Below are 13,514 nucleotides of genomic sequence, written 5' to 3'. Positions count from 1 at the left end.
GACAAGGGGTAATGGGTTAAAACTTAAACAGAGGAAATTTAGATTGGATATAAGGAGGGAGTTCTTTACTGTAAGGGTGGTAAAGCACTGGAATGGGTTGCCCAGGGAGGTTGTGAATGCTCCATCCCCGGTGGTGGTCAAGGGCAGGTTGGACAGAGCCTTCAGTTAGGTGGTTTAGTGTGAGGTGTCCCTGCCTATGGGTTGGAACTTGATGATCTTAAGGTCCTTTCCAACCCTAAGTATTCTATGATTGTTATCCTACAGTTCCTTTGACTTTTGCAAAATTATGGTGATCCTTGGACAGGAGGAAAATATTTCCACGTTGAGGAAAGCAAGGAAGGAGGAGGTTTCTTCCCAGTGTGAGGTCAGAAACAAGTAGAGAAAGCATCTTTATACTAAGACGAAAAATGTTTCCTATTGGAACTTTAGGCACAATTATCCCTTTATAATTTATGCATGTTGAAAAGAAAAAACAATAGTTTTAGCTAAAAGTCCTGTCATCATTCTAAATATGGTGAGTTAATGATGACCCCCGAGGTAACTGAATGGAAGAAAAGTGCTACCTTTCCCTTCTGGATCAAGCTTTGTTGACAAAGGCCAATGCATATGACACAGACATGTTGTTCTAACCTGACATCACAACAAAAGAGACAAAAAGTGACAGGTCCTTCTTATGGTAATCCATATGTTCACCATGAAAAGTCTTGGAGACCAGACTTTTCACAGGGATGGAACAGGGATGCCCGCAGCCTTTGAATTACTCCCCAGCTTGTTGCTCGCTGCTTATCATGGTTCTTCTTGTGTTGTACCCTGTGTGGGAGGAGGACTGCATGTCACTGCGCTTGGGCTCAGGCTATGGCAAGGGAAGAATGCTGCCAGGGGTATCTGCCCTCTGCCTTGGCTTTTGGGCTGCGAAGTGTAGCTAAGTCGAACGTGAGTAGGTCTCTTGACTTAACTGCCACCCTGTTTCCTGAAACAATAATCACAGTGCAGCCTTCACAAAAAGTAAGGTTTTGCACTGAAGAAAGCAGAACCCAGAGCAGCCTTGAGCATTCCTGTGGCCTTGTAGGTGTAACAGGTATACAGGTATAGGTGACTTTGTTTCCTCTTACCTTTTAGAAATTCCTTGCTGGGGCTTCAGCCAAGGGTTGTCTGTTGGCTCCTGCAGTGTGCAGGAGCTGCTAAATCCCAGCTTTTGATACAGATCAGTCCAGAGTCCTGCCGAGAATTCCCACTCTAGCCATCTAAAAGAGGGAAGAATGATCACAGATTGATAAAGTCCCTAGGAGAGGTAGGTCAGGTTGGAATTACAGTGCGAATGAATCTGTATGAATGGTAGTCCTTCAGAGCTGGGCATTGAGGTCCTTCTTTGTTACTGCTGCTAATGACCCTGACTTTGGCCAGCATGGCGGGCTCATGCCAGATGTTATGACCAAGAAAAAAACATGGTTGATTGTATTGAAGGCTTTAAGCTTAGGGAATGCCCTGGAGTCCAGAGGACCTAAGGTGCTCCAGTTTTAGTGGGATTCATTTCTTGATTGGTGTGAGGAGGCCACAAAAGAAAAACAGAATCCCAAACCAGAAGTCTGAGAGACTCCCAGGGAGGGGGAACAAATGGATCAAGTAGAGTGTGTGTGAGCCAGAGATTTCTCCTCAAAGTAAATCTGCATTTCCGCTTGCCCCTTTTATCCACAGGCAGAAGAGGTAGGCTCTCCCTGGCCAGGCTGAAAACACATCAGGGCTAGCACCTCTGAGCTGATTTTACTTTTATAGTGCTGCTCCCCTGTCACACGGAGCAAAACCAACCCCTGGCTTGTTTTGGCAGATGAATTCCCAGTCATTCACAAGAAAAAGCAGGAGCATCCCCGTGGCTGGGGCTGGCCTGTCTGCTGGGGGCGACTCTGCACAGCTGTCCTTCTGCTCCTCCCACCCCACATATCTCCCCGAGGATGGGAATTTTTTAGTGCAATAAATGCCTTTAACACCTTAGGGGATGAAAGCCTCTAAAGATTATCTGTAACACAGTGAAAACAGTGCCTGAAGCCCTATTCTTATCCTGGGCTATGTGTTATCAGGCTTCTAAAAAAAAAAATGAGTGTTTTAATTTTTGGGCATGTCTTCAACTTAACTAATGGGGAGAATTAAAAAAATCTCACCTTGTATTTGTTTGTCTTCATCTCTTCTGAATCTCCTATTAAGACCAAGGCATTAGACCTTAGTTGACGTAACTTTGCTATTTAGCGTGAGTATGACTCAGCATTAAAAACACTACTGCACATGCTTAATAGAAACCCATCTGCAAGTAAGGCCCTGCCCTCCTGCTAGGGCCTCATATGCAATAAGTTAGAACGCAGGTACATAGGCAGCCTTTCATCTGCTTGCATCTGCTTATAAGCAGGGACATCCCTATTGGCAAAATATAATAATTTGAACGAAGAACCAAGCATGTAGCTCACAGGCATTAGCAGTTAATCAATAACACTAAGCTAAAAGGTAAACAGCTGTAAGAATCCTGATTAATACTAATCTATAGACTATCATTTTAGCCCTAACCAAGTACACAATAGGATAAGAAAACCGCAAGTTATGTAACTTACCAAATTGTACGAATGTATGCTTTAGATAAAATTGTATCAAGAAGAAAAGTAGGTATGAAAGAACCCCTAAGATGTACTGCTCTTTGGACACGTGTATGGAGGTTTGAACCCCCATGTGCTCCCAGCACCAAGAACGGTTTGTGCTTTGCTTTACAGTATGCACTGTGGTGTGATTTCTTTGAATCAAACATGAGCATGTTTCCCTCACAAGCTGTTTTTCCTCATCCTGTGTTGTGATATCTGGACATGGGCTAGCCAAAGGATTCCAGATTATCTGGCAAAACTTAATTTCTACGGGTAATTCAAATTTTGCTCTGCAATCAGAACTCAAAGGTTTATTCCTGTAAATCTGGTTAATGCTGGTACTACTTTTATGCTACTGATGCTGCACCACTAAAGCCATACTAAACTGCCTGCCTGAAACTGTTTACTAAAGCAATAGAGCATCAATTCTGCCTTGCAAGTAACAGGTTTGGAACAACGCAGAGAAAGTAAAAAAATAAACAGGTAACAAAGAAATGAAGCCAAGGGACTATCTCAAGCAAGTTTCAGAAGGCTGTATTCCTACCTGCTCCCTGAGCCTTGTGTGTGTATTGGCTGTCCCTGATGTAGTCTGTACTTTTGCCTTGGCCTAGGATGGAGAATGAGTTTGTAGGTAGGAGAATTAGACCAGTACATTTAATGCAAATTACACAAACGCACCAAGTCTGGGGACACAGCTGTGCTGGGCTGACTGTAGAAGGGGTCTTTGGAGATAGGGGAGCCTGAATGAATTCTGCGTCCCCCTCAGTAGTGTTTGTGTGCTTGTGTTGCTGCCTCTGTGTTTATGTTCTGATTAAAAAAAAGTAAGGGGAGGTTCCAAGACGAAGCTTTTGGTAGGAGGAATTACAATGCTTGAGGTCCTGTGCTCTGAACACCCTCATTCCCTGAGGGCAGCCAGTGATTCTTAAACTCTGTTTCAGAGCACTTCACTCAGGCCAGATAAGAAATAAGGACTGCGGGAAGGTTTCACCTCTGGTCAAGTGCAGTCAGTGACTGCGTCTGGAGCCACAGACTCTGTCTGAGATTCAAGTGATTCCTAATTCCTAATCAAGTGATTCCTTCAAGTGATTCCTAATACACCCCTTCTTCGGGCTGAAGGCAATGTCTGGATCACATGGAGCTATATGTGACTAAATTTTTATAGCACATCTTTATAGCTGCTTTTGGCTAAGGTAGAGTTAGGTAACTGGTCTGGGGCTAGGGTTTGTATTTGTGCTGAAAACAGTGTTGATGATTCAGTGCTTGCACAGAGCCGAGGCCTTTTCTGCTCCTCACACCACCCAACCAGTGAGTAGGCTGGGGGTGCACAAGGAGTTGGGAGGGAACACAGCTGGGACAGCTGACCCCAGCTGGCTACAATGATATTCCATACCAGATGATGTTGTGCGCATCATGTAAAGCTGAGGGAAGAAGAAAAAGGGGAGCACGTTTATAAAACTAGGGGAAGAATAAGAAAGCAGGGGAACATTCAGAGTGATGGCTTTTGTCTTCCCAAGTAACCATTGCATGTGATGGAGTCCTGCTTTCCTGGAGATGGCTGAACACATGCCTGTGATGGGAAGTGGTGAGTGAATTCCTTGTTTTCTTTGCTTGCACACATAGCTTTTGCTTTACCTGTTGTCTTTATCTCAATCTCACTTTTACTCTTCAGTTTTCTCCCTCATCTCAATGCAGGGGCAATGAGTGAGTGGCTGTGGGCTCAGCTGCTGGTAAGGTTAAACCATAACCACTCTAATGGCATATAAACCTCCAGGAGTCAGGTCTGGCTGTGTTTGTTCCCCTCTGCAGCTGTGTTTGGTGCAGTTTGTCTTTGTGCTGTGCTGTGCTCAACGAAATCCTACACTGCTTTGCTCCGAGAAGGACCTATGGGTGCAAGTCCCCAAGCTCTCTACAGTGCAGCTCAACCCATCCTGGCCCTTTTCTCCATGCCTGCATGTTCAGTGTCACCCAGGCAGGGGCTCTGCAGTAACCCACCCTCCATGGGGTTTTGCCCTAGACTGAAGATTTCTCCATCTCCCTGCACCAGCAGGGATGACATCCTCCAATGACAAGGTGCACACCTGGCCCCCTTGAATCCTGCAGCCCCTTCCAGGTAACCTTGTTGTAGCAGTTGTAGCATGTAGCCATGTGGGAGGAAGGGGAGATTAGAAGAAGGAGAAACCCACAAAACCTAGGATGAAACCCTGCAGAAGGGGATCACCCAGCACCTCTGCAGGGGGCAAGGGCCAGATGTCTTCCTCTGGCCCGATTCTGAGCAGGTCCTGGAGTAGGCCTGGTTATGGAACCAGGAAAACACCAGCAACAGCCCAATGTCCTGCCAGGCACCCAACAGACAGCCCCAAGGTAAACTAAACTCACCTCAGCAATGCCTGTGAAACCTACAGTGGCTGAGGGTGTGCTGCTGTATCACTGGAATTTCGGAGATGAGTTTTGATTCTCTGTATCCAAACCCTACGCCTGGAACCCCCGAGATAGTGCGCGGGAGCCGTGGGTCCGTCTGGGGAGCACGACGGCCCCCGGGCCTGGTGCTCACCCACGGCAGTAGGTGCTTATCCGTAGAGAACATCGTTCCGGCACACCGGCCTCCTAGTCTGGGAAGCGGCAGAGCCACCGGCGCTCCGGCCGGGTCCAGCGGTTGGGCTTGGAGAGGCAGGGAGCAGAGCAGGCGGCAGGGGAGGTGGGTCCAGGAGGTTGGGTATTTCCCCCTGTCCCTCCGACACCGCTGGCCTCGACCTAGAGAAGGGCGGCCAGGCCGCTCCGGCAAAAGCCGCGACTCCGCCCCGGAGTAGGGGCCTCCGGTCTGGGCAGCCCCCCTCGCCCACTCCCAGGGCTGCGCGACCCCCGGGGCGGGCCGTCTGCGCCTGCCCCCCCTTATCCTCCCTCCCCTCCCCGGCGCATATAGCCGCGGGGTCAGCCCACTCTCCCCGACGGCGCCGGGCGGCGGACAGTACCGATCGGCTGCTCCTGCGCCTCTATCCCACCCCGCAGCGGCACCCCCAGATACACCCGGGTGTCTGCCTCTCCGCTTCCCGACAGCTCGCTCCCTACCTTCTTCCTTTCCCGCCCCGCCCCGACATGGCTCTGTACCTGGCCGGCGAGCTTGTCCCCGGAGACTACAGAGACGAGCTCGGGACTGCCTACTACCTCCCTTTCCACCCTCCCGCCCAGTACTTCGAAGCGGCCCCCGACTTCTTCCAGCCCCTAAAATCCCTGGGTGGGATGCTCCCCGCCTCCCCGCCTTTGCCCCAGTACAGCTTCAGCAGGGCCCCCACTTTTCTGAGCCAGCCGCCCCCCCTGCCCGCAGAGCCCTTTCCCGGTCTCCCTTTGCCCCACTACACCAAGCCGCAGGACCCCTTCTCTCCCAAGGAAGACTCGCTCGTCGGGGCAGGGGCCCTTGGCTCGCCGGCACAGCTCTACCTGAGCCCCCCGCACAAGGCTGCCCGCAGCCCGGAGGCCGGAGCGCCGGAGGGACAGAACCACAGGTACCACTTCACCGAGGAGGAGCTCAACACGGTGCTGTACGGGGCGCTCCGGAGCAGTCAGCTGGCCGGGAGCATCCACGCCATCTCGGGGCCCCGGTTGCCCCCTGCCAGCACGGGTAAGGGGGTCCCCGGCTTGTGCGCAAGGGGCTGCCTGCGCAAGAGAGCCACCGAGGAGCAACAGGGCGGAAGGTCGTTCCTTGCGGCCGGGTGTACGGTGGGGTCTGGGGACAGTCCCCAGAGTGGGGTGCGGGTGGTCCCGCCGGAGCCATGCCCACCGGACATCGCCGAGGGCACCTCGGGCTTCATTTCCCCGTAGTTTTCTTGCATTACGAGCCCACGCCGGGAAAAAACGGGAGTGATTCGGGCTTCGGACGCCGTCGGGCCCAGCAGGACCCACTCCCCCTGCCCCTCTGCAGCTGCACTGCCGGCTGAAGAAGGGGTCCCTCTTCTGCAGGTGCTGCGGACTCCTTCTCTGGAGGTGCTGCGCAGTTCTCCTACGCCCCGCTGCTCAACAGGGACTCGCTGCAGATGCCGGAAGGTAGGGGCCCGGCGCTGCCAGCGCCCCGCTCCGCGCCCAGCAGTGGCCAAGCCGCGCTCAGCGCGCCCTGTTCCCCGCAGGGCTTTCGGTGCTGCAGGTGGAGTACGGGGACTTGTCTCAGGTCGGAGTCTTCTGCACAGACCCCATCCCTAAAGGAGTCCGCTTCGGCCCTTTCCAAGGCAAAGTGGTCAGCATCAGCGAGATCAAGATTTACGACGACAACTCGCTGATGTGGGAGGTAGTGGAGGCACCTCTGGGCTCGGCCGCCCCACTTCCTTAGCCTGCGAGAGGGGCTCGGCCCGGTGCGGGGGGTGGATCGGTGCGAGCGGGACATGTGCGGGAAGGAAGGATCGGTCAAACTTGATCGGGTTCTCCCTGCTCTCCAGATCTTTGAATGCGGTCGCCTGAGCCACTTCATAGACGGGAAAGGTGCCTCTGGCAACTGGATGTCTCTGGTGAACTGTGCCAGGTTCCCCGAGGAGCAGAACTTGACAGCTATCCAGTGCGAGGGGCAAATATTCTACGAGAGCTGCAAGGAAATCTTGCCGAAGCAGGAGCTCCTGGTGTGGTACGGAGATTGCTACGTGCAGTTCCTGGGCATCCCGATCAGCCTGAAGGACGGGGAGGAGCGGAAGAAGCATCCGGAGGACCCTGAAGGTGAGCCTGCCAGCCCCTCATGCCCATGGTCCTGCGTCTGGCCGGGGGTAGGCTCGCACGAAGGGAGGTAAAGGAACTGGGACACCACCTTTTTCCATCTATGTTTTACTTCAAACGCTCCCCAGTCCTTGCGGTGGGCCAGTGTCAGGGTGCCCGGGCCTGCCTGCCCCTTCTCTTCCCTGCAACCCCAGTATCTCAGAGCAGCAGCTTCCCCTCGGCACCGGGGACCGCACCGACGGCTTCTGCCAGCTCGGTGCAAAATTCTCCTCGTTCGCCTTTCCTCGGGGAACTGAAATTGTTCGCCCGACGCCTGTAAAACACCGGGTGGTGCGGGGCTGGGCCGCCCTCGGCTCCGCATAAGGGAAGGGGGCACGCTTTTTGAGATGAGAGGGACTTTTAAGCGGCATTCTGGTTTTGGTCCTGTTTTATCTTACGATCGCACATGCCTGCTTTTATTATGTTTTTCGTGCAATTAACACTCAGTAAATGTGGCAGGCAGAAGTCGTTGAGATCCAATAATGCCGGTATGGCTTGCAGATCAAATGTCAAACACGCTTATTCCCGGAATAACTGTTTATAATGCGCAAAAAAATAAATGTCCTTCTTATAAGCAAAGCTTATGTACGGGGAAAACGGGTGTATGCCAGCGCAGGGCAGGCTGGAGTGGGAGAGGTGCCACAGTGAGGCAGAGAACTAGACTGGCACGGGAATTCAGCAATGTTGTCTTCAGGTGCCTGGTTCAGGTAAATCGTTCGTTTCATTTTAAGACTTAAGCCAAAGCTGCTTTAACGGCAGAAAAGGATGCGTGAGCGTTTGAAAAATATCCTGTCACTGTTGTTCCAAATTCAGTGGTTGAGAACAGTGTTAAATACAAAAGAAAACCAAATAAATGTGGTTTTGTCCGGCAGCATTTTAAAAACCATCTAGAAAAACTGTGCAAGTTTATTTTTCTTTTGGGGACAGGACCTGAAATTTACGGACAATGTTAGTATGAGATACCTGGCAGTGTTTCTGTGTGGGGAGATACTTTTGCATGCGACTTTGAGTTGTTTTTTCACATTTTCTCCCTGTTTTGGGAGAACCAAGGATGAGCCCCTGTCCTTGCTGTAGTCAGTAGCTAAACCCGGTGATTTTACCAGGCTGTGGGCTGCAGTTTACTCCCCCCCGTTAGAAAGGTAATAGGCAAGTGAAGCAGTGAGAACCGATGGGTATTTTGTTAATGGTTTTGCCAGAATCCATTTACCCTTAATGTCCTCCCAATAAGTTGGGAATTTTAAATTGGGACTTATAATTCCCAACTCGGTACCAGCTCTGGGAATGCAGCAGGTTTGAAAGGAGCTCCTGGTGCTGCGATGTAACTCCGTGGTGGCCCTTTCCCTTCTCCCGTACAGAAGCCGGGGAAAGCTTTAAGTGCGACCGCTGCGGCAAGGTTTTTGCCTACAAGTACTACCGGGACAAGCACCTCAAGTACACCCGCTGTGTGGACCAGGGGGACCGCAAATTTCCTTGTAACCTCTGCAACCGATCCTTTGAAAAAAGAGACAGGCTGAGGATCCATGTTCTCCACGTTCATGAAAGACATCGACCTCACAAGGTGAGCCTGCCCCTGGGTCACTCCGCAGGTACTGGCTCTTTTGAGGGGACTAATTACGGAGTCTTTTTTGGCTGAGGGTAGGATGCTGGTGGTCTCCCTCCTCCAGTTGCCCTGGCAGCTCTCTGGAAGGACCACTTTGCCTGTACAGGAGGAGTTTATCCTGTGCAGCAGAGCTTAGTTAAAGAAATTTGATGGATTTAAATTGGGGAAATAAACCCCACAGTCTCAGCGAGACCTTTAAAAGAAACTATTTCTTTTGAGCTCTTTGGATGTTTGCCTGTGGGTTTTGCTACTTTTCTGACGTGGTGTGGTGTTAACTTGTGTTTGAAGGTACTCCACTTGTCCTGGATCTGAGGAGATGATGTCTCCTATCCCTCATTCCCTCCGTTCAGCCTGAGAACCAACAGACTTCTGTGTCTGTTAAACAAAACAGGAGCTAAAAGGTTTACAGTCAATGGAGAGCAGATTTTCAATTTATGGAAACAAATAATTGCTGAGATACTTTCCTCATCGGTGCCAAACACCTCTCTACAGCATCAGTTTTCTCTATGATCACTGGGGGTGGAAAACCAGACTTCCTGAAGGCCTAGGAACATCAAGTTCCAGTGCTTGAAATGGGCCTGAAAAAATCCTCAAAATACCTATTAGATAATCTTGCAGTAATGTAAACTTTTCAGGGAAAACTTTTTTCAACTAAATCAACAATATTACAATGTCAGAACATCAGAATGATTTAGTTACAGGTGAAAAATATTCTATTAAATATGAGGCATTGAATACCATCTAATTCTTATTAATTTCATTTCCTAGAGCATTTGTTTTGAAATGCATATGAAATAAATACTTTAGAACAGCAGTAAGATAAAACTTACTCTGAATATATCACATTTATATGAGAATGATCAACTCAAAAAAGCAGAGATGGAAAATGTCAGTGAAAAATAAGCACCTTCTTTCAAGATCAGTCATAGCTTAGTTTACTTTGAACTTCTGAAAGATAATTTCTTTCCAATTATTGTAGGGAGAAATTGGTTTGGGGCTCTTATAAATTGCACTGAATCAGTGCAAGTCTCTCAAGTGACTCTTGTGAATTGGTTTTGCCCTGCTGGCTGCTGCGCAGCAGCTTGAGGATGCTACTTGTTTCACTCCTGCCAAGAGGCACTTCTGACAGGTCAAGCTGTAGGCTTAAGTGTGACCGACTCCCCATTTCTGAAAAATAAATGGTATTGTTTTAAGATTTAGTTCTAAGATTTATTATAAGATTACTTTAATATTTTTAGTTTAAAATTAAAAGTAACAGCTGGAGCTTGATTTACATTCTGAAGAAAGTGATTTTACAGAAATGCTTGATTTTGATTACTGTAAGTCAGTATTGTCTTGTTTGTGTTCTGAAGCACGATTTTAAATGAAACCATTTTAATAGCACAAAAAAGGTTTGACATTTTGCATGTTTTTTTTCTTTTTTTTTTAAAAAAAAAAGAAAAGTTCTTAGAACCAGATAAAAATTCTGACTGTATTTGAAATTGTTACTGCTTAAATTACTAGTGTGTGTATATGGATACATCCATATACATGGATATATGTATATAGATAAATACATATAAAAATATATAGGAAAATACATGCACATACTCTATATACCTATTTTTTCTTTTGAACTATGCTGTTTTGTGCTTCTTTTTAACATTATCCATTTTTTCTTTCCCAGTGCTCAGAGTGTGGAAAGAGCTTTTCTCAGTCCTCCAGCCTGAGCAAACACATGAGGGTTCACTCTGGGGAACGCCCCTACAAATGTGTGTACTGCAACAAGGTAAGGCAAAGCCCCATTTGTGCTCTGCTGCATCCCCCTGTCCTCTGCCATGCTTAGCAACACACTGGACCTGCAGGGAGGTGACTCTTTCCATGCTCAATTTCATTTTTTACAGGTTATTTTTCTGCTTATTTTCTGTTTTCTTTCAAGAAAATGTCTTCTATTTAAGTTGACAACCAGATAAGTTGACTGTATTCTGGGCACAGTTGTGAGCTGAAGTGACAGGGCTGGCTCAGACTGAAGAAACATGTTCTGGTCTCCTTCTGTTGTGGAATTTGTGTTTCATTCTAGCTGAGAGAATTGCTGTGGGAAAGGATGTAGGAAAGCTTGAGAGCATTTCGATTGCCATCCAAGGCATACAGATAGATGCAGTATTCCCCTTTCTCATCAGATAGGTAGGTTTTGATATTACTGGCATTGTTTCTGGAGTGCAGTGAATAGATTTGCCCCATAAGCTGAACCTGCATGATACAACTGTGTATGCTTGAAGTAACAGGGCCATTGATGTGCAACTGGACATGGAGGTTTGATTAAAAAAGAACATGAGTAAAGTCATAAAGCACTGATCAAAAATGTGCCTAGCTGTGATGCTCACAGCAGGGATGATTCAGATGAGCTCTTCCAGTGTGAGAAGTGACAGCTTTCCCAACAGACAGAAGGTGGATGAACATACATGCTGCTGAGGGTGAAAATAGATAGGGCTCCAGGTGCTATGGGAGTGTCCATGCAATGCAGAAGCACTGTTGTCATGTAGCAAGGTCCTCCTGATCTTGGAGAAAGAGAAGTTTTGTTAATGACTGGCTGGACTAACACAGAGCAGAAGTGTCCTGTACTTAAAGAAGATCCCTTTAGCTATTGCATTTCTTTCTCTCCTAGACACCCTAAACACTTGTAGGCAGAGTTTAAGATTAAATGTCATCCTTTAATCTTCTGATCACAGGGAGAGGTGGCAAAGCTTTACAGACTGCTCTCTGAACAGATCCCTTAAGACACATGGGACCCTTGACCAGCGTGCAGCCATTTTGGTAGACTGTTGCATATTGGATCAAGTTAAACCTTTAGCCCTACAGCTGCAGGATGCTGCAACTATGCTGGGACATAGCCAGCATTTCTGTGACTGGAAAGCCAGGTGCTATTTTAAAGCATCTTCATCTGTGCCTCCTATTGCAGTCATGGTTCCTCTTTGCCTCTTTTACCTCTAATGATGGCTGTACTCCAGCACTGCTTTGCTTTCCTGGGCTCATTATTCATTACCTGGGTGACATCGTGATTAAAGCAAAAGTCTGAGGCAAATATCACCATTCTGTCCCTTAAGCATACTTTGGCCCTCTCAATATACACCTTCAGGGACTTTTATATAGGAATCACAGATCTGTTTGAGCTCTAAGGTTCTTAGTGAAACAGTATCTGACATGTATTGCTCTATGCTGTGAAAACTTGTGATGGTTCAGCAACATAATGGTACTAAAGAGGATTTATTTTGTATGGTCTGCAAACAGTGAGGGGCCTGGAAGTGTCTCTCTTGGAGGAAAACAGGGGGAAACACTCAAAACTTTGCAGGATTCCTGCTCCAGTCTTGGCGAGAGGGTTTTCTCCCCAGATAGAAAACGAGCCTTTACAAGGGGAACAGAGTGTAGTTGTGCGCACTTTGCTCCTCAGGTGTGTGTGGGGAACCAGTCTGGAAGGCCTGAGTGAAGGAAGAGCAGAGTATGATGGAAAATGAAACCTCAAAAGATGGATGCTGAATTGCATGAATGAATTCTGGCACCTGAATCCCCAGGTGCCCAGAGTATGTGAATACAGATCTGACTTTGAAAATAAAAACTGGAAGGAAAAGCTGCATTATTTTCTCCAAACATAAAGGAGCTGCAAAGCTAATTAGAACAGTATTGACTTCTCACCCCTTGACATGTAGAAGATACTTATTGGTGCATCTGGTCAGAAATCTTTCTCTGAGATTCATCTAATTCCATGGACTCAGCCACATCTATATAGCGATAGCTGTTGGCTTCTGGTTCCTTGTTGCTGTGAGGTTGGGTTTTTTACCTTAAGTTATCTGAGAATGTTATTTGTGGACTTAATTTCAGAGTACAGTTCTTCTGATGGGCCTGGATTAGCTGAACCTGGGAAATACGTATGTGAAAATGGATTACTTTCAACTCCTTACCTTTTCAGGCATTCACGGCGTCCAGCATCCTGCGCACTCACATCCGCCAGCACTCAGGAGAGAAGCCCTTCAAGTGCAAGTACTGTGGCAAAGTCTTTGCCTCACACGCAGCCCACGACAGCCATGTGAGGCGCATGCACAGCAAGGAGGAGTGCACTTGCTCCGTGTGCGGCGTGCACTTCCTGGGGCAGGAGGATTACCAAGTCCACCTGAAGATGCATGATGCTTATTAGTCAAGAACCCTGTGGACATGTCTTGAGCCAGCTTATGTGTGTATCTGTCTATATGTGTATGTGTTTGTTCATAGTTTTGTGCACATCGCAGGAGGTGACCCTTACCCTCTTTGGGTACATTCAGTCCTCTGGACCCTGGGCATAGTTTCTCACCTGGGTGCACTGATGCCACCCTGGACTGGGGTAAAATCCAAGACATGCTACCCCACCTTCCCCTTCTCTCCTCCCATACATTAATTTTCTCAACAGAGAAACGCAGAGAGGAGGAATTTCACCTCCCACGAACCTTTTGTGCACAAATACCACTGTGGAGAGTGTTTCCATGTCTCTAATGTACCACATCTGTGGACTGCCTGGTGCAATGCATACCAAAACTTGTGTGAGGGATGATTTT

At 48.2% G+C, this 13,514-nt stretch overlaps 1 protein-coding gene across 1 annotated transcript; it reads left to right on the top strand.

Moving 5' to 3' along the window:
• The first annotated feature begins 5,062 nt into the window (after positions 1-5,062).
• Positions 5,063-13,120, top strand: PRDM14 (PR/SET domain 14). Its single transcript, XM_057426233.1, has 7 exons — positions 5,063-5,180; positions 5,230-6,433; positions 6,681-6,897; positions 7,046-7,316; positions 8,708-8,910; positions 10,619-10,720; positions 12,896-13,120. Exons 1-7 carry the CDS (start codon positions 5,063-5,065, stop codon positions 13,118-13,120), a joined length of 2,340 nt encoding a protein of 779 aa, XP_057282216.1.
• Positions 13,121-13,514: the final 394 nt, after the last annotated feature.

Source organism: Pezoporus wallicus, unplaced genomic scaffold (assembly GCF_028554395.1).
Source record: "Pezoporus wallicus isolate ANWC-B61680 ecotype Strahan unplaced genomic scaffold, APGP_CSIRO_Pwel_v1 contig_4131, whole genome shotgun sequence".
NCBI lineage: Eukaryota > Metazoa > Chordata > Aves > Psittaciformes > Psittacidae > Pezoporus > Pezoporus wallicus.
The sequence above is the reverse complement of the archived record's forward strand: the minus strand, read 5'-3'. Positions and strand labels throughout refer to the sequence as shown.